This window comes from Thalassophryne amazonica, chromosome 15 (assembly GCF_902500255.1).
Source record: "Thalassophryne amazonica chromosome 15, fThaAma1.1, whole genome shotgun sequence".
In the NCBI taxonomy this organism is placed as follows: domain Eukaryota; kingdom Metazoa; phylum Chordata; class Actinopteri; order Batrachoidiformes; family Batrachoididae; genus Thalassophryne; species Thalassophryne amazonica.
In genome coordinates this window covers 72,893,306-72,914,447 of record NC_047117.1, presented here as the reverse complement: position 1 = coordinate 72,914,447, position 21,142 = coordinate 72,893,306, and the positions used below count along the sequence as shown (strand labels likewise).

Sequence of the window (21,142 nt, the reverse complement as noted above, 5' to 3'; positions counted from 1 at the left end):
GCAGAGTGGTGCATACAGAGCAAAAAGAGAAAGAAACAGTGCATCATGGGAACCCCCCAGCAGTCTATGTCTATAGCAGCATAACTAAGGGATGGTTCAGGGTCACCTGATCCAGCCCTAACTATAAGCTTTAGCAAAAAGGAAAGTTTTAAGCCTAATCTTAAAAGTAGAGAGGGTGTCTGTCTCCCTGATCTGAATTGGAAGCTGGTTCCACAGGAGAGGAGCCTGAAAGCTGAAGGCTCTGCCTCCCATTCTACTCTTACAAACCCTAGGAACTACAAGTAAGCCTGCAGTCTGAGAGCGAAGCGCTCTATTGGGGTGATATGGTACTACGAGGTCCCTAAGATAAGATGGGACCTGATTATTCAAAACCTTATAAGTAAGAAGAAGAATTTTAAATTCTATTCTAGAATTAACAGGAAGCCAATGAAGAGAGGCCAATATGGGTGAGATATGCTCTCTCCTTCTAGTCCCCGTCAGTACTCTAGCTGCAGCATTTTGAATTAACTGAAGGCTTTTTAGGGAACTTTAGGACAACCTGATAATAATGAATTACAATAGTCCAGCCTAGAGGAAATAAATGCATGAATTAGTTTTTCAGCATCACTCTGAGACAAGACCTTTCTGATTTTAGAGATATTGCGTAAATGCAAAAAAGCAGTCCTACATATTTGTTTAATATGCGCTTTGAATGACATATCCTGATCAAAAATGACTCCAAGATTTCTCACAGTATTACTAGAGGTCAGGGTAATGCCATCCAGAGTAAGGATCTGGTTAGACACCATGTTTCTAAGATTTGTGGGGCCAAGTACAATAACTTCAGTTTTATCTGAGTTTAAAAGCAGGAAATTAGAGGTCATCCATGTCTTTATGTCTGTAAGACAATCCTGCAGTTTAGCTAATTGGTGTGTGTCCTCTGGCTTCATGGATAGATAAAGCTGGGTATCGTCTGCGTAACAATGAAAATTAAGCAATACCGTCTAATAATACTGCCTAAGGGAAGCATGTATAAAGTGAATAAAATTGGTCCTAGCACAGAACCTTGTGGAACTCCATAATTAACTTTAGTCTGTGAAGAAGATTCCCATTTACATGAACAAATTGTAATCTATTAGACAAATATGATTCAAACCACCGCAGTGCAGTGCCTTTAATACCTATGGCATGCTCTAATCTCTGTAATAAAATTTTATGGTCAACAGTATCAAAATCAGCACTGAGGTCTAACAGAACAAGCACAGAGATGAGTCCACTGTCCGAGGCCATAAGAAGATCATTTGTAACCTTCACCAATGCTGTTTCTGTACTATGATGAATTCTAAAACCTGACTGAAACTCTTCAAATAGACCATTCCTCTGCAGATGATCAGTTAGCTGTTTTACAACTACCCTTTCAAGAATTTTTGAGAGAAAAGGAAGGTTGGAGATTGGCCTATAATTAGCTAAGATAGCTGGGTCAGTGATGGCTTTTTAAGTAATGGTTTAATTACTGCCACCTTAAAAGCCTGTGGTACATAGCCAACTAACAAAGATAGATTGATCATATTTAAGATCGAAGCATTAAATAATGGTAGGGCTTCCTTGAGCAGCCTGGTAGGAATGGGGTCTAATAAACATGTTGATGGTTTGGATGAAGTAACTAATGAAAATAACTCAGACAGAACAATCGGAGAGAAAGAGTCTAACCAAATACCGGCATCACTGAAAGCAGCCAAAGATAACGATACGTCTTTGGGATGGTTATGAGTAATTTTTTCTCTAATAGTTAAAATTTTGTTAGCAAAGAAAGTCATGAAGTCATTACTAGTTAAAGTTAATGGAATACTCAGCTCAATAGAGCTCTGACTCTTTGTCAGCCTGGCTACAGTGCTGAAAAGAAACCTGGGGTTGTTCTTATTTTCTTCAATTAGTGATGAGTAGAAAGATGTCCTAGCTTTACGGAGGGCTTTTTTATAGAGCAACAGACTCTTTTTCCAGGCTAAGTGAAGATCTTCTAAATCAGTGAGATGCCATTTCCTCTCCAACTTATGGGTTATCTGCTTTAAGCTACGAGTTTGTGAGTTATACCACGGAGTCAGGCACTTCTGATTTAAAACTCTCTTTTTTAGAGGAGCTACAGCATCCAAAGTTGTCTTCAATGAGGATGTAAAACTATTGACGAGATACTCTATCTCACTTACAGAGTTTAGGTAGCTACTCTGCTCTGTGTTGGTATATGGCATTAGAGAACATAAAGAAGGAATCATATCCTTAAACCTAGTTACAGCGCTTTCTGAAAGACTTCTAGTGTAATGAAACTTATTCCCCACTGCTGGGTAGTCCATCAGAGTAAATGTAAATGTTATTAAGAAATGATCAGACAGAAGGGAGTTTTCAGGGAATACTGTTAAGTCTTCTATTTCCATACCATAAGTCAGAACAAGATCTAAGATATGATTAAAGTGGTGGGTGGACTCATTTACTTTTTGAGCAAAGCCAATAGAGTCTAATAATAGATTAAATGCAGTGTTGAGGCTGTCATTCTCAGCATCTGTGTGGATGTTAAAATCGCCCACTATAATTATCTTATCTGAGCTAAGCACTAAGTCAGACAAAAGGTCTGAAAATTCACAGAGAAACTCACAGTAACGACCAGGTGGACGATAGATAATAACAAATAAAACTGGTTTTTGGGACTTCCAATTTGGATGGACAAGACTAAGAGTCAAGCTTTCAAATGAATTAAAGCTCTGTCTGGGTTTTTGATTAATTAATAAGCTGGAATGGAAGATTGCTGCTAATCCTCCGCCTCAGCCCGTGCTACGAGCATTCTGACAGTTAGTGTGACTCGGGGGTGTTGACTCATTTAAACTAACATACTCATCCTGCTGTAACCAGGTTTCTGTAAGGCAGAATAAATCAATATGTTGATCAATTATTATATCATTTACCAACAGGGACTTAGAAGAGAGAGACCTAATGTTTAATAGACCACATTTAACTGTTTTAGTCTGTGGTGCAGTTGAAGGTGCTATATTATTTTTTCTTTTTGAATTTTTATGCTTAAATAGATTTTTGCTGGTTATTGGTAGTCTGGGTATTCAGGTTATACTTGTTTTTCAATGCATTTTTTTTCTAGCCTATACTGCATTTATATGTTCTGTGCTGTACTACAAAGTGCCTCTCAGAGGACAATGAAGTTTTTTTTGTGTAACTCTAGTATACATGCACGCAGTGTCGCTTAAACCATGTAATGACAAATGATAAGCTGAGGATCACCTCTCTCACACTATTGGTTGTGGAAATATATGGAAAAATGGCTTTTAAAATGGCCATTATGGTGTTATTTCAGAATCTTTTTGTGATATTATCATAGTGATACCTATATGGTGTGATTAAAAATAATTTACTGAGTGGCATATGTTACGTTTTCAGAAACAGCAGAGCACTGGGTCTTGAAATAGTGGTTAAGGCATTGGGCTTGAGACCAGAAGATCCTTGGTTCAAATCCCAGCCTGACTGGAAAATCATTAAGGGCCCTTGGGCAAGGTCCTTAATCCACTAGTTTCTCCCGGAGTGTAGTGAGTTCCTTGTATGGCAGCAGCCTCTCGTCGGGGTGAATGCGAGGCATTATTTGTAAAGTGCTTTGAGCATCTGATGCAGATGGAAAAGCGTTTTATAAATGCAGTCCATTTACATTAACCCAGCGCAACTGTTTTGTAGAGAAAATTGATATCTACTACATTCTATTGATAAATGTGAGGACATTACATGGTTAATAATAGAACAATGAGATCTCCAATCAACAAAACCTATGCCACATGTAAAAATAACTCACAGAAACACAGAAGGCTGGGGAGGAGAGCTGGTAAAGTCCACTGCACCCGAAGCAAGACGCACGTTTTACACACAGTACATTTTGCAGTGGAGAAGTTACTTGTTTAGGACTATATTCAGTCCCACTCTAAATAGCTATATAAACCTCTGTCAGAGAGAAATTAACCTAGTTTTTGCAAAAATGACTTATTAGAGTTGAACAACTTGATGAGTTGATTTCACTCTGTCATAGAGTTCATGGAACTGTATTTGCAAGGGGACCAAATGTAGTACCAGTGTCGCCGACCAAATGGTCCAACCTAAAAATTGGTCCGCCCTGCCTTCATTGCGCATGCGTCATGTCGGAGCATCAACAGTGTCATTTCTGAGCATCAGCATCAATTCACTGATTATCACCTCGTTTCTGCTTCAAACTGCGCTCCAGTCATCATCTATCTCAGCGACAGATATCTGAAGCTTTTGTACAACAATCATTTCCACATAAAGTCAGCATTATTTCACCATAAAAGATGGGGGGGGGGGGGGGGATCAGAGCGCACAGCAGCTGCTGCTGTGTATCCGTCATTTCAAAGCGTCCGTAGCGACTCACCGATTATCGCCTCGCTTCTGCTTAACACGGCCTCGTTTCTGCTTTAAACTGACTTTAGAATGATTTAAGAGGTTTTACTTTGTCAGCTGATGGTTAATAATCACATTAATCCCTTTGATCGCTTTGTGTGTAGAGAGTCAGACTCAGTCAGTCTCAGATGCATGTGCAGTGAAGGTGCAGTTAAGGCAGGGCAGACCTATTTTTAGGGGGGACTGTTCGGTTGGTGACACCGGCAGAGTAAGTTTTACTCCACATGCCTAATAGTGGCCCTATGATAGACTGGTGGCCTGTCCAGGGCGTACTCCACCTCTCACCTGGTGACCACCAAGATAGGCTCCAACCCTCTTGTCACCCTTAACTGGAATAAGTGGGTTCAGAAAATGGATGGATGCCTGTTGGTTGTAGAGATACAGTGGCTTGCAAAAGTATTCAGCCCCTTGGTATTTCACACATTTTAATTTGTTTATGACATTTGAAATACAAAAAGTAAACCAGGCTTCTCAACATAAAATTTCTAACATTATCTTCCTTAAACTCAAACTGAAAGTAAATCTCTACAACCTGATATAAATTAATTAAACATATAAAATCCAAAATGATGGGTTGCATAAGTAATGGGCCCCAATGGTATAATACCTGTAAATAATCAGTTTTATTGCCAGTTTTCTTCAGACAAGTCAGGGGATGGATACATGAACATTTCCAAGTCACTGAATATGTCTTTGTACTTTATTTACATCTGTTATAAAGAAATACAAACAGTATGGCACTCTGTGGTAAATCTGTGTGGAGTAGACAGTTCTGAAAAACGAAGTGACTGTGCAAGAAGGAGAAGAGTGAGGAAAGCCACCAAGACACCGAGACAACCCAGAAGAAGTTATAGGCTTCTGTGGCTGTAATTGGAGAAATTGTGCACAGTGCAAGTTTTGCATTTTGTATCCCCAGTTATACAGCTTCATGATGAAGTGAAGTAGAGGAAGGTTTTCTTAAAAAGAAGACCTGAAAATTCACCTACAATTTGCCAGAAGGTACATCTGAGATGCTAGCCTAGATCTGATGTTTTAGTGAAAGAAGACTCTCCTCTGTACCACTTCATCATGAAGCTGTATAACTGGAGATACAAAACGCAGAATTTGCACTGTGCACAATTTCTCCAATCACAGCCACAGAACCCTAAAACCTTTTCTGGGTTGTCTGGGTGTCTTGGTGGCTTTCCTCACTCTTCTTCTTCTTCTTGCACAGTCACTCAGGTTTGAGCACTGTCTACTCCACACAGATTTACCATAGAGTGCCATATTTTTTGTATTTCTTCATAACTGATGGACATAAAGTTCAAGACATATTCAGTGACTTGGAAATGTTCATGTATCCATCTCCTGACTTGTCTGAAGAAAACTGGCAATTAAACTGATGATTTACAGGTATTATACCAAAGGGGCTGATTACTTATGTAACCCATCATCTTAGCTTTTGTATTTTTAATACATTTATATGAAGTTATACAGATTTGTTTTCAGTTTAAGTCTAAGGAAGGTAATTTTAGAAATTTTTATATTGAGAAGCCTAATTTACTTTATGTATTTGAAACGCCATAAACAAATTAAAATGTGTGAAATACCAAGGGGCTGAATACTTTTGCAAGCCACTGTATGTGTTTCCGGGTTAATGTGTACACAGACGCAACTGCGCGCTACCGCTGGCGCGCATAGTTATAGCAACGCACGCTGTGCACTATAAACTAATGGTTTGCAGGCTACCAGATTGAATAAGAATTATTTTTTCCAGAAACCCAGCCAGAGATCTAGATCTCACAACATACAATCCTAGAACACAAAATCCCTAATAAATGTAAAATTTATTGCCCTAAATTAAACAACAGACAGCAGGGTTCATGGTGCTTTCCCCTCGTTTCACTAGTTCTCCTGCGGGGAACATGCTTCTTCCAATATTAACAAAGACTTAATTAATATGCTGGATTAATAGCCCATTGTCACACATCAGCAGAGATATGAGTTGTGTGTTTGTAGAGCTGCGTTAGGCTGCCTGTGGGGATAACTCCAGTGTTTATTATGACTGTAGCAGTAATGACTGCTCACGCTGTTGGAGATGAGGAATTTCCAACACATTTAAACTATTTGGTTTCTCCTTTTTCATTGTTTCTTTTCCTCCCACTCCCATTCTGCATCTCTCATTTTCTCACTTTTTTATTTGTCTTGCTCCTCTCTCTCCCAGGTATCTGGATGGAAACCACTTCACTCAGGTTCCAGTTGAACTCGCCAACTACAAACACTTAACACTGATGTAAGTTTGATCTGAGCCCCAGAAACTAAAAGGTCTTAGACTCTCAAACATACTGACACACCTAGAACCAGGATCAGCTTGTTTTTGCTCTCTGCTTAAAAGAAATAAATCAATCAACTCTTAAGTGATATTCTGTCACGCTGAATGTGTGGTTGCTTTGACCGTGATGTGGGTGTGACTACCTCAGTGCAGCAGAGTACAGACGGAGTGTTATTAGGAGCACTGCATATATACTGCAGTCTGGATGTGTTTGTGCATGCATTGACAGCCTGCCTGTGTGTGTTTTATGTATCTGTTGTGGTTTTCTTTTCAGTGATTTGAGTAACAACCAGATCAGCACGTTGTCCAACCACAGCCTCAGTAACATGTCCGAGCTGCTTACCCTGTGAGTCTGGCTTCACATCAGTCCCTTTGCACACTCATTTGTGTCTGTGTGTGAGCGTGAACCTGCACGATTTACAAAGGCTCAGGTGGAAAAATGCCCTCTGCAGAGGCAAAAAGGACATCAGAAGGCGTTCCCTCTGTTGCACTCTGTTCACATATTTTGGCTGATTTGTCACGTACTCTCGAAATTCTGTGCAACGTGGGCTGCCACAGTGACTCATGGGAAGGAATGTCCAAGGCTTCTTTGGAACCACATGGCCAAAAGTAGAGACAAAAATGTTCACCACACAAAACCTCTGTAAAATAGTAATAATGATAATCATAAAAACAAACAAAAAATGGAATAAGCAACATCATTAAAAAAGGTTACTGGGTCTAAAGATGGCAAACATACAGATACAGGCATATAAATGAACATTACTAATATTTAGAAGTGCTAATAACTCGTTTTAGTAACTCATTTTAGCTCTTGATTGGCTGACCACAACTGAATGATATAATCAGACTGAAGTGGTGGAAAATCAGCATGTTAGAGTTGGGAACCAATGCTTTAGTGTAAAATACAAAAAAACTATTCAGATATCTGTAAAGTGTCCTGTACATTAGAAAAAGCACCTGCAATGTGAAAACTGCTATGGACAGATTGCAGAAAAACTGTTCAAAAATGGTATATATGGGCTAAAGAAAAGACACCCATTATAAATCTAATCAGAAGAGCATTAAAATAAAAGGGGGGGGGGGGGTCCTAATATACATGTGTTTGTGCTTGTAAGGTCTGTCCAGTTGTATTTGTGACTAGATAAATGTGCTGGTCTCAACAACTGTGTTAAATTATGTCTGTGTTTTTGCAACTACTTTATTTGGTAGATTATCGGCATAGACATGACTGTGTCCTGAAATGTCTCATCATATCTAAAGAGGTTTTCATGCATTTGCTTACATGCAAACTTGTTTATTCTGTGCATAAAGAATCCTGAGCTACAATCACCTACGCTGCATACCAGTGAGAGCGTTCGATGGACTGAAATCTCTGCGTCTGCTGTAAGTATTTGAGTCTGATAATACGCTGTTGCAGATAAAAGACGTTCTAAAAGGAGGCTTGAGTTGGATCCCGATGTTTAATTAATCCATTTTTGTGTGTCTTCGTCTTTCCCAGGTCTCTCCATGGTAACGATATATCCTTGATACCAGAAGGAGCCTTCAAAGACTTATCGTCTCTGTCCCACCTGTAAGTAATGTACAAGTACATGTATCACTGCTCACGTCTTTTTCTGTGACGTGTCTAATTTTTACCTCACAGATAGTAAAAAGGAAACACATTATTGGGGGGAGGAAAAAGTAATGCAGTTTGAAAGCAAAACAGGCATTCAGTCAGGCCTCTTTGCAAACTTACTGTATGCAAATCATTTCTTTTGGCTTATTTTTTGCGTGAGGTCACCACAGCATATGATTTGGCACGTGTTGATTTGGCACAAGTTTCATGCTGGATGTCCTTCCTGATGCAACTCCAGATGTAAATGGAGAATGGGGCACAGGTGCTGTTTTGGAAGCAATAGTAGGTACCTGAATAATGGATAACAACCCTTTGTCTTCATCGCTGTGATGTAACGTGCACCTTATTCTCGTAATATGTTTTGTATGACATCATACGAAAAGTTAAGCACCTTATTTTTGTGCATATTCTTACGAATTTCCATGCACATGGAGTTAGCATTCAGAAACATGTGTTAGGGGTCTGGTCAGCTTTAGGGTTAGAAGAACAAGAATACAAAGTACAAAATGATCATCTTGTAGATAGTGACAACATGACAGACTCCCAGTGCAGTAAAATATGTGTATTATTTTTAGTACATTTCACTTCCGATTTTTCGCAAGGATGGGCTGCAAAGTGACATGAACAACATTACATTACAATCAGTCGTGGCATCCATAAAACGCTAAAAATGTACACTGGTGACATATTCAGCAAAATCTGGAACACTCACATAAACTAACAATGACATACTTAGAGGGATGGACTGGGTTGTTTAATTCCCTTCTGAAATATTCCACATAGTGACAAAAGAAACATCAAAACACCTTTGTTTCAAAAATTATTCAGTGTTTTAAAACATTTAAAATACTAAAAAACTACTATTGAAACCTGAAATATTAATTGCCTCAAAAATGTTTCAAAAGGTGTGAAATAGTGTCAAATTATTTCTTCAGAAAATGACTCTGAAATGATCGAAACACTATCATTTTGATTTGTGGTGCACAGTGTGCATTTCTTGGGTCATAAAATGATTGTTTTAAAACACCTAAAAAAAAAAAAAAAAAAAGAAACATTTGCCCCAGAAAATGATTCACATTTTCAAAAAGTGGAATATTAAAAAAATAATCTTCAACAGCTCCTTTCGATGTGAAGAAGCAGCAGCTCTACTCTGAGTCCCTCACAAATAGTCAAGCTTCTCACTCTGTCCAGGAGTGGCAGCCCAGATACCCGATAGAGGAATGTCATTTCTGCCACTTGTATCCGCAATCTTATTCTTTCAGTCATCACCCAAAGTTCATGACCACAGGTGAGAATAGGAGTGTAAATCGACTAGTAAACTAAGAGCCTCGCCTTCATGCTCAGCTCCTTCTTCACCACGACGGTCGGGTGTAGCATCCCTAAATCATCAGACACCGCCCCAATCCATCTAGTGATCTCACACTTTAAGTTACCCCCATTTGGGACCAAGAGCCTGAGATACTTAAACTACTCCACTTGGGGCAGTAACTCTCCCCTAACCCATAAGGGTCAATCCACCGTTTTCCGACAGAGAACCATGGTCTCAGATTTGGAGGTGCTGATTCTCATCCCAATCGCTTCACAATTGGCCTCAAACCTGCTCAGTACACATCGGAGGTCCCTGCCTGATGAAGCAAATCCATCCGCACAAAACTATACAGAAACCTACATGGAACCACATCCACACAAAAGCAGAAACGCCCTGGCATAGGCTTTCCCAGAGAGGCTAAGAAGTGTGATTCCTCTAGGACTGAATGAAATACACACTCCAACCCCTTTCTTTTTTTTAAAGATGGGGACCACCACACCAGTTTGCCAATCCAGATGTACTGTTCCCGACGTCCATGCAACATGTATAACATGTCAGCTGTACTTTGCATAATATACAAACTGAAAAAGGAAAATAAAGGCACAAAAGTCTAACGGTTCTGATCTGGGGAAAAATAAAAACCCGGAAAAAGCATGTACATCCACAGCATTAAACTCTTTTTGTCAGACCAAGTAGTAAATGCAAAAATAAAAAAACAAGGCCCACACACCAGCTGTTAATTGCTGTCCTAAATTTGTTACCAACAAATGTAACAGTAGGTGCACCAGCCCTTCCTCAAACATGATTTGAATACAGGCCTCATCTGTCTGGCTGTAAATCAAAACATTTCCCATTGACGGTAAAGTGTACCTCAATTTTTCAATTATTTACTGCAATAGATTCTATAAAAGCTATATTTCTGTTGTTGATTCATGAGTTACAGCTGCAAAGTGAGCACTGTTTTATTAATCAAGTACGTTGTACTGCCATAGTAATGTGAAAATAAGATAAATCCAAAGAAGAGCGTTTGGTTGGATTTTTTTGTGAAACCAGTGTTGCTGTTGAGGTATTTGTTTTGTTTGAATTCAATTTACTGCTGTTCAGTTTATTTATATACAGTAGCACCAAATCACAACGTAAGTCACCCCAAAGTGCTTCACAAGAATAAGGTCTAACCTCACCAACCCCTATGAGCAAGCACAAAGGCAACAGTGCTAAAAAAAAACTCCGTCTGGCATTTTTTGAGGAAGAAACCTCAGGCAGACCAGACTCAGAGGGGTGACCAACTGCTGAGACCATACTACCAAAGTACAAAGAATTTTCAAAAATGCAAAACAAGAACAGGAAGAAAAATTCTGATTATTGTCGTTCAGCTGTTGTTGTCAAAAAGTCTTCCCGCATGGTGAAGATCTTTCGTATGCAAGTTCAGTCAAGCTACACGCTAAAGGGCGTCCTAATCCACCGCAACTGTTTGCAGACGAGTCTGACAATTGCAACTCAAACAGAGAGAAAGAGAGAGCAGAATCGATCAGTCAGAACTAACAACTCACAGAACACTATTTCACAGCAGTAGAATTCACAGAATCACAGAACAGGATAGAAGTTGAGACTAACCATGTGTTTTGTAGTATAAGATCTACATCCCCATCCTTGTTTACAGTGGAACTATACTACAGTATCAGACCTTTCTGACAATAATACATTCTTCACAGTCAGTTGTGTTGAAATCAGCAAGAATCTTTTGAAATCCGGTGTGGTGGAGTACAGAACCACAGCATTTGCAGGTTGGTTTGTGTGTCTTTTTAAAAATTAATTTGTGTGACTGAGCAGTATTTGGTCTGCTCTCTCGCCTGACGGCAGGGCACTGGGTGCCAACCCACTGTACTGTGACTGCCACATGCAATGGCTGTCAGACTGGGTGAAGAGTGGCTACAAAGAGCCTGGAATCGCCCGCTGTGCTGGACCCGGTGAGATGACCGACAAACTGCTGCTCACCACACCGTCCAAGAAGTTCACATGCACAGGTACGTTACATGCACACACAAACTACATCCAAAAAAAATGAAAATACATGAAGCAGATATTACTGGACCAAATATAGAGGACCCTTAGAGGTGGTCTACTGTACTGTTACTTTTATTTTAACTTTAAAATACACAACTGTACTTTTAAGCATGACTTTTGCAGAAACCTCTAACATGGCAAAATGTTAGTAACAGTTCACCATAACCCTCACAACCTAATATTTTATATTAACTATGATAAAATGACTGAAACTTATTTTTAACCTAATCTAACTGGCGCACTGTAGACGTCCCGGGGCCTTGTGGTTTTCTGGTGCCAGGTAAAGTAAACAGTCATCTCCCTTTCCTTTCCCCTCAGTCTCTCCTCCTCATAACAGTCCCAGTCCAGATTTTCTCATCCTATAAACCCTGACTAGACTGTACCGCTTTTCTGCCCTTCTTCATGTCTGTCATGTGTCTTGAATGTTAAAACTTGATGTTCTGTTATATATTTTGGGGATATGGGCACAAAGCAGATCTTGCATCTCCCTGTCGAACCTCAGTTCCACCAACAGTGCTGGTGCTCAGTTCCAAGTTTTTCAGAACTAGTCTCCATTTCAACCGGCCTGGGGGTTGGAGGAATGTATCTAATGTTATCAACTATACAGATATTTTACAAAAGTGTGTCAATTTAACTCATAATCCAGAATGATCTGGCTTAATTTGTGTATTGCACCTCCCTTTTCAGATGTATTTGGATTCTTTATGTACACTCATGCTTTACTGGTAAGGTTGTACCTTGTTGTATATATGTCACAATACAGTTGTGCTCAAAAGTTTACATGTTATCAGAATGTTCCATGAAGCATGGCCAAATGTCCTCACACCACTTAATATTACAAACTGGATTTGACCTGATGCTCAAATGTCATTATTTGCATGCAGTCTAAACTGATAAAACCAAGTGCTTCATATCTGTCTGGGACAGAAATGAACACACCTGACGTAACCTTCCGTTATTGCTTATCACGCTGACACAAATACATTCATCACAAAGTTTTGATATGATGCATGCTACTTGAACAAACAATGCAATCACGTCACCCACTTACCACATCGACGCACCAGTATTTGCAGCCAATCACATAGCTCCACTAATACACACAGCAGGGCAAAACCACCCACTTTGGGGCAGGTTGATGCAGGAATAAGAACAGCTGAGCCCTAATGTCGAGGCTCTTGTTTTGCAACAGTGCATGTAATGTTTGCTTCAAGACCCCAGCGCTGTCATAGTGGATCTGTTCATCAGTGTAGGCATCTTTTAATACAACATCTGTTTGTGAAGTCTGTCTCCTGTTAGTTACTGAGTTCGTTCACCACATAAAACTACCGGGTGTGTCATGCAACATTCTGACACTACACTAGCAGAATGCTTGATTTTTTTTTTTTTTTTTTTTTTTTTTTTGGACATTTTTCATAGAATATGAATGATAACACAAAAAAAATTTCCACTCATGGTTAGTGGTTATGTGAAGCCATTTATTGTCAAACAACTGTTTACGCTTTTTTAAATCATAATGACAACAGAAACTATTCAAATGACCCTGATCAAAAGTTTACATACCCCAGTTCTTGTTGTTGTCCATTCAGCTGCTCCCGTTTTGTCCAGGGTTGCCACAGCGGATGACAGTTTGGAGTCTTTAGTAGCAGTTGTGGATGAGGCTCTTTGTTTTCTCTGATGGTAAAGCTGCCCATTCTTCTTGGCAAAAAATGTCCAGTTCCTGTAAATTCCTGGGCTGTCTTGCAAGAACTGTACATTTGACATCTCCCAGAGTGGCTCAGTGATATTGAGGTCAGGAGACTGAGATGGCCAATCCAGAACCTTCACATTATTCTCCTGTAACCAATGACAGGTTGACTTGGCCTTGTGTTTTGGATCGTTGTCATATTGGAACATCCAAGTACGTACCATACGCTGCTTCCGGGCTGATGAGTGCAAATTTTCCTCCAATATTTTCTGATAGCATGCTGCTTTCATCCTGCCATCAATTTTGACCAAGTTTCCTGTGCCTTTGTAGCTCACACATCCACAAAACATCAGCAATCCACCTCCATGCTTCACAGTAGGACGGGTGTACCTTTCATCATAATCCTTGCTGACTTTTGGTCTCATCAGTCCAAATGACTTTGTTCTCTTTGCTGTTTGGTGTCTTGTAAGTGAGATACTTTGTGGCATTTGTGTAGTAATGACTTTCTTCCAACATGATGGTGCAGTGCTATTGTTCCATTACTTATAGTACAACAAGTTGGATTTGTTGTACTCTAATCGCAAACATGCTGACCATTATACACACAGCCAGTGAGTGGAAAGTAGAACTGTGCACACAACAGAATTGTACTCCAAAACCGTTCAGGCAGGTTTGATTTAGTGGTGGAAACACCTGGTACAATTCATATTTCAGACAGAGCGCTAGCATTGTATTGTGTGTAAATGAGGTATAAAATATTATCAATGTTTAATTCAAACATGTTTCAATATTCTGCTTCAATTTAAATACACAGCAAGCAGTACAAGTATTTTTTTCATTTGTTTATTCAAATTGGTTTTGTGAACAACACAGCAAAACATTTTAGATACTAAACACTAAATATCATCTGCTGCAGAAAAAAGTAGGCTTGTGAAGATGCAAGGTTTTGTATTTCATTGTTAATGTTTGTGTTTCTGAAGTATTTTGACTTTGTTACACTGTTATGGGCCCCTTCACACATAACACGATTGAAGCCGACTAGTGCACGAAGGAGAAATTTCATGCCATTCGTGAAAAATTGGAGCTGCCTCCAACACCTTGTACATGTGTCGCTGCAACTATTCACACACACCAGCAGCTGAAAGACAGAGAGTGCCCTGTAAGAGCCCATTTGATCCTTCTCGTGGCAGGTGTTGGCCAAATTCCAGGTGACAGACACGAACATCTACACTGCAATGTGTGGCCATTCATGCTGTCAGCACGAAAACAGTGAGCAGATGATCACTTTCAAGCTGGATGTGTCTCGCATGTGTGCGTGTGTGTCACACCCCCCGCTCCCCCTACACATGTGGTGTGCGGGGGGGGGCACACTTGCATAAAATGCTTATATGTATGTACAGATATGATCACATGTCGGGTGGACAGCCATGTCTCAAAGCACACAGCACGGGAAGGCGCCTCTGAGCTGCTCACCAGATACAAATGAAGGCTCAGTGCACAGGATGTGTCACATTAAAAACACAGAGACCACAGCCAGGACAGGTATATTAATAAGTACTACAGTACCTACATACACAATTACATAACAAATAACAAAAAAAAAATGATCACAAAACAGAGAGTGACACGGTCTGTGCTCTGAAATGACAGGGGGCGTGGCCGCCAACAGCAGCAACTGTTGAGATCTCTGGTTCTGGATGTCACGCATGGGGAACACGTACTGTGTTTGGATGGACATGACCTTACAACAGTCCACTGTGACGCTCATGTGTCTGCTTGCTGTCCTCACGTGGACAAACATAAAAACATATATCGCTGTTGCAATGAGCTACAGCGAGTGCATGGCGTGCACATTGACAGGCTGTCCCAGGTGAAACGGACCATCAGATCATGACACATAGCAGGCGATCTGAATGTCATGTCACCATGTGAGTTCTGTCCCACATGACGTGGTGTCTGTCCTGCAGCACTCCGTCCACAGGACACACGTGTCAGGCTGGACACACTCGTGGAGCTGGCTGGACACACCGGGCCAACAGATGTGGACATGATAAGAGTGCATTGCTTAATACATGTCATTTCATGACATGAATGAAGATTGCCCATGGTCTGTGACCATGGGTCATCTACAGAGGAACAAATGGTTCATACTTGTATTGTCCGGTTGATAAGAGGGATTCAATAAAATGTGGGGTTTTTTATGGTGTGTGGTTTCATTTTTTTTAATATGTTTATCTTCTTGTTGATTTCAGGCATTTTACTAGGGATGCACCGATACCACTTTTTCCCAGACTGAGTACAAGTACGAGTACTTACGTTTGGATACTCGTCGATACAGAGTACCAATACTATTACTTAATGATACATTACAGTTTTATGTTGACTTTTTAAATGTTTTATTCATTAGTTGTTCCTTACTTTTTGACTGTAACTGCTACCAATATCTTTAGCTTTGTTTTTATTTATAATCATTTCACTTAAATCATGTAACTTCACTTTTTGACTACAACAAATTGTGCTTTAACATTAACCATGTGTTTCTTAACAAACATGACACTGCCAGACATCTCACTGAAATGTAAACTGTGGACTTCAGCACTACAAAATACAACACCAATAACTGAACTGAAATTGTCCATCAATAACTTTACTTACGTCTGTGAGCACCAGTGTTGCCACAGTTACTTTGAAAAAGTAATCCAATTACTGATTAATCCCTGGAAAATTATCTTAGTTACCTTTTAAAATTGAGTAATCAGTAAAGGAACTAAGTTAGATTACTAGTTACTTTATTAATTACTTTCAGCAGCTGCTGACAACACCTCCCTGCCACCTCAACATGAAAATGATAACCAGTTTTGCCAAAACTCACTTTGTAGCCACCCTTTTTTGACTTCAATAAACATAAATACTTGTTTTATAAAAAATAAAATAAAATAAAGACATCTTTCTTGACCTCATATTTAAATCCATGTGGATTCGCCCCTGGATGGCTGTCTGTGCAGAAAAAATTGGCAACATGTAATTATGGAAAAAGCACCACCCGACTGACAGGTAGGGGATTTTTTCCTACGTTTTTCAGCATTTTTTTAAACATCATGTCATCCTCAGAAAAATATTTTAGATGCATTTGGGTGGAAAAACAAGCATTAGCATTTGTTAATGCGTGCGGATCAGCTGTTTTTAGTGAGGACCCACACGGAGCGGCACGGAGTTTTAAAGAAAAAAAAAGTGTAAGGTGTGTTCCCGTCACCGTCTTTCAGAGACGACAACTGTTCTCAACTCTGAGCTGCGCTACAGAAAACAGATGAAAAGCTCGCAGCATCAAATGCTTTGTGGGTGAAGTGGGCAGTTCCGTCGAACTGCGACCTCCGCCTGCTTACGGGGTGCATTGAGAGGTTGATGTCAGGTATCGGTATACGAGATTGGGCCGATACCCGATACTGGTATAGAGATCGGTGCATCCCTACATTTTACGCACCTTTTAAAACCATTGCAGCAGGATCGTTCATGCTTGCCCGACCACGTGTCCCTCCCGATGGCAGCTCCATGTTTTCATGCAGGCTGTTTCACCGTGATTCGCCCTGATTCCTACTTATTCATGCTATGTGTGAAGGGGCCCTAAAGCCAGAAGGTTTTGTAAATCTTCCCTCTGACGTGCATGTTTTGTCATACAGGTCCAGTGGATGTGAGCATCCAGGCTAAATGTGAGCCCTGCCTGTCCAACCCTTGCAAGAACGATGGGACCTGCTCCAATGACCCTGTGCACTACTACCGCTGCACCTGCCCATATGGATTTAAGGTTTAATGACACAACATACACTTTTTAATTTCGGTTTGGGCAAAAGAAAAACACTAAAATAATGAACAGAGGCACCAGAGGAATGCTTAAGAATATGTGAATTTTCCTGACATTAAGATTAAAAATCATTTTTGTGCATGTGTTTGCTGGTGCAGGGCCAAAACTGCGAGGAGCCAATCCATGCCTGCATCAGTAACCCCTGTCAGAACGCTGGCACCTGCCACCTAAAGGAAGGAGAGGGGAGCAACTTTTGGTAAGAGATTAGTTTTAAAAAATGTTTTGTTGCTTCACTGTTGAAACTTTTTATCAATTAACAAGCTTATTTTAGAAATCTTGTTCATTTACAAGCCACAAGTTATAAATAAATCCAAAGTCTAGCCCGGTTATATAAAGAACATATTTGCAAAGGAGTACAAATTTTGTAAAGCTAAACTATGGTAAGTCCAGAGGGAAATGGAATAAGTGGGGGAGAGACAAAATATTTAAAAATCTGGTCAACCTTTCATGTGGTTGTTGACCCACATCTCATAATGGAAATGAAATCAAATGTTACTGTGAAGGAGAAAAACTTTGATCACAACTGCAAATAAGTCATAAAATTTACAAACATTCAGTCTCATGCATGTACAATACTTTCGGAAAGTTGTGGCATTCAACACGGCATTCACGTTTCACTCAGCACACAAAGAAAAAAATAATCATCTTAGATATCAGGAAGAGTTCATCTGCCTGCAGTTAGAGGCAGAGACATGATTCATTCAGTGTTGACACTCAGCAATATTAAAAATAACATTCTAGGCCACCCCCAAATTGTGCACACTACTGTAAGTCCACAGCTACAGAACTGATTTAAAAGGACAGAATTTTTTTGAAAATATGTTACATCACATATCGGATCTTAATTAACCAATGAATGTTGTAATCTGTGAACTGCCTCTGCCCACCCCCCGCTATTAATGATAAGACTTAAAAATGCATCACACTGACGTCGCTAATAAGAGGTAGGAGTGAGTTCACAGGAGGTAAATGTTTTTGAGGCTCGTCTCTGAGCTGTGACATTTGCTTTTCCTCTATTAGGTTGCTTAGTAATGGGGGGGTTTCATTCCCCAAGCAGATATAACCACCCACACAGACAATTAGACAATCCCTTCGGCACAGCTCCTTCTGTCTCTCTCCTTCTGAAATCACCTTGCCCTTATTTTTGCATATTAGTCTCCATCTCTGTGCCTTTATTTCAATTTCTAAGGCCACCAAAGAAAATAACAGCAGATTTATATCAGAGATGAATGATTTTCACAAATTTTGGTGCAAAGGTTGAACTTGAACAGAAATGGATGCAATCAAATTCAAGGGCAGGCATGAATGAAGGGGATCCCAAAAGCTTTTAAATTTTTCATATTGAAAGATCGCACATTTTGATGACAGTGGAGAATTGCCTATCTGCTTGTTAGTTTTCTTTCCCTCTGTGGTGTAAGGGTGGAATATTCATCATGAAGAGCTGTCATTGACTATATAATGAGATATTAATCTACCCGAGCATGTGCTGCATAAGAGCTCTTTATTAGACCCATAATATAGCACTGTGTGTGTGTGTGTTCATGCACATGTGCATGTGTGCGTGCAGTAATAATCCTGAGTGGAAGTTAGAGAGTACATGCACGCTCACGTTAACAGAATAATGATTCTCTCCTGGGGATATGAAGATGGAGTTGATGCTGCTGTTATGAACCTCAGTGTGTGTTTGCGTACTGTGCACAGGATGCGTGTGTGTGTGTGTGTGTGTGTGTGTTTGTGAATCCACATTTATTTATCTTCAAATGTTCGTTCATATGTATGTGTGTATCAAATTATACATTGTTGTGGGGGGTCCAGTATGAGCAAAGTACAGGTTTTATAGCTCATGCCATTGTGACAGTTGTTAACCAATGGAGGACAGCGGTCAGAATTGGGGTGGGTGGTACACTGGTGTCATATTCATCACCGGTGTGACAGTGCCATGATTACACAATATCGTCAATGGCGTGAAAAATCAGGCAAACAAGAACCCCTATCAGGCCAGAATTTTTTCTTTTTTATGACTAACAAAAAATACTGCCAATGCATTAATGAAATGATATAATGTCATTTGATTGGTGATTTGTATGTCATGTGACATGGATTATTACCATTTGCCATTGTGGCTTTTACCGTGCAAATTTGGTGCTGTGTAGCGTGCAATTTTGGTACTATATGTTTTGTGCTATTGCACGCCGTGACCACCAGGCATGCCAGCACTTAGCTTAAAAACAAACATGGTGGGATTTGTTTTTGCATGACATCAACTACGGACTACATTGTCAGGATTGTTTCTGAACTATCGGACCGTTTTTGCAAGCTGACTGAGTACAATTTTGGATTGGATTGCTATTTAAAGTTTGTATTGGTGTACCAGTGGCACACCCCTAGATGTAAGTCCCTTTCTCTTGTTTATAAAGTAATAAAATATTAAATTAAAAGGATGTATTCTAGGCGTCATATAAAACAAATAATGAATGTTTTTTCATTTGTGTAATGCTGCCTTGTTGAATGGATCAGTCCATCTTTCACTTCGTGAATTATTCCTACCATTGCATTCGGAAACATTCCTTATTTGTACAAGAACACCAAATATCCATTAATGCTAAGCTAATATCCATTAGCTTAACATTGATTAAAATTAAAATTGAGGATATAAAATTCACTTCACTGTTTGATGAGCTGACAGTCATGAACATGTGTGTGTGTTTAGGTGTGTGTGCACGGAGGGCTTTGAGGGCGACACGTGCGAGATCAACATCGATGACTGTGAAGATAATGACTGTGAGAACAACTCCACCTGCGTTGACGGAATCAACAACTACACATGCATATGCTCACCGGAATACACAGGTAACACGAAACGAAACGCTGCCGCGCACTCGGCGGGGTGAGACCATTTCACACTGACAGACTGTTCGCACTTCATCTACTTCTCTGACTAACACGACTGTGTTGCTACTTGTTTGTGTGCTTTTGCAGTGCGCTAATCATCTCTGACTGTGGCGGTCTTCTCTCTGTCTTTCTGTGTCTGGCTGTCCTTTGTCTTTTTTTCCTGCCTCACTCTGCTTTCTCTCATCTGTCGTCTTTTTTGTGGCTGCAGCTGCTACCAATGAGGTGGAGAGAGGTTAGTCTATTCACTCTGTCCTTAGTGTTCCTCTCTCCTTCCTTCATTCCCTCCATGCTTTTTTTTTTTTTTGTCCTTGGAAGTTCACCCAGAAACGGGATGTTTAGCACCGCAGCCTTCAGCAGCAGTGTATGTTCTGTTCAGATAATTAACTTTGTGTTTCATCCCGTCAGATGTCTGTGGACACTCCGCTTCCTGTATACATGTTTTTAACCATCTGAAGGTAGAAGTCAGGCCGCTCGCAATAATCTCTGTAACGTTTAGACATTGATTAGATCTGTGGAGATTTATCTCCAGCAAACAGGTGGAAGCAATTGTAGTTCAGTTCAATCCAAATATTGGACTACATTGTGTGAAGATGTTTCACAGCTCCAGCCGCAATGTTTGATGTTCCATTTGTGCAGTGATGCCAAACGGATCTTTGTCTGCTCTGCTGTCTACATCTGATTGACCATCAGTCACAACTGGTCATTGTATCACGTGATAGAGCAGGCGTGCATGGCTACAGTTTTGTCTGGTAGTGACAGACAACATCAGTCATTTTACAGAGCTGAGTTCACATAAGTTGAGTTCCTTTGGCCGTTTGTTCATTGGCTTCCAGGTTCGTTATACTCTGGTGGCTTCCTGTTCCTTGGATTGGTTTATTTTGTTCATTATGAATCAAATCAAATCAATTTTATTTATATAGCGCCAAATCACAACAAACAGTTGCCCCAAGGCGCTTTATATTGTA

General features: G+C 40.0%; 1 protein-coding gene across 7 annotated transcripts in view; it reads left to right on the top strand.

The window, feature by feature from the left end:
* The window catches only part of slit2 (slit homolog 2 (Drosophila)), a 251,610-nt gene that overhangs the window by 204,124 nt on the left and 26,344 nt on the right, over window positions 1–21,142 (top strand). For 5 of the 7 annotated variants that reach the window (XM_034189373.1, XM_034189372.1, XM_034189377.1 and 2 more), the window contains 9 exons: window positions 6,641–6,709; window positions 7,023–7,094; window positions 8,063–8,134; window positions 8,250–8,321; window positions 11,536–11,699; window positions 17,104–17,228; window positions 17,384–17,481; window positions 19,996–20,135; window positions 20,386–20,409. In XM_034189373.1, the coding sequence (XP_034045264.1) occupies window positions 6,641–6,709; window positions 7,023–7,094; window positions 8,063–8,134; window positions 8,250–8,321; window positions 11,536–11,699; window positions 17,104–17,228; window positions 17,384–17,481; window positions 19,996–20,135; window positions 20,386–20,409 (836 nt within the window). The remainder of the gene's footprint in view (window positions 1–6,640; window positions 6,710–7,022; window positions 7,095–8,062; window positions 8,135–8,249; window positions 8,322–11,535; window positions 11,700–17,103; window positions 17,229–17,383; window positions 17,482–19,995; window positions 20,136–20,385; window positions 20,410–21,142) is intronic. The other 2 variants (XM_034189374.1, XM_034189375.1) reach the window with 1 other exon arrangement.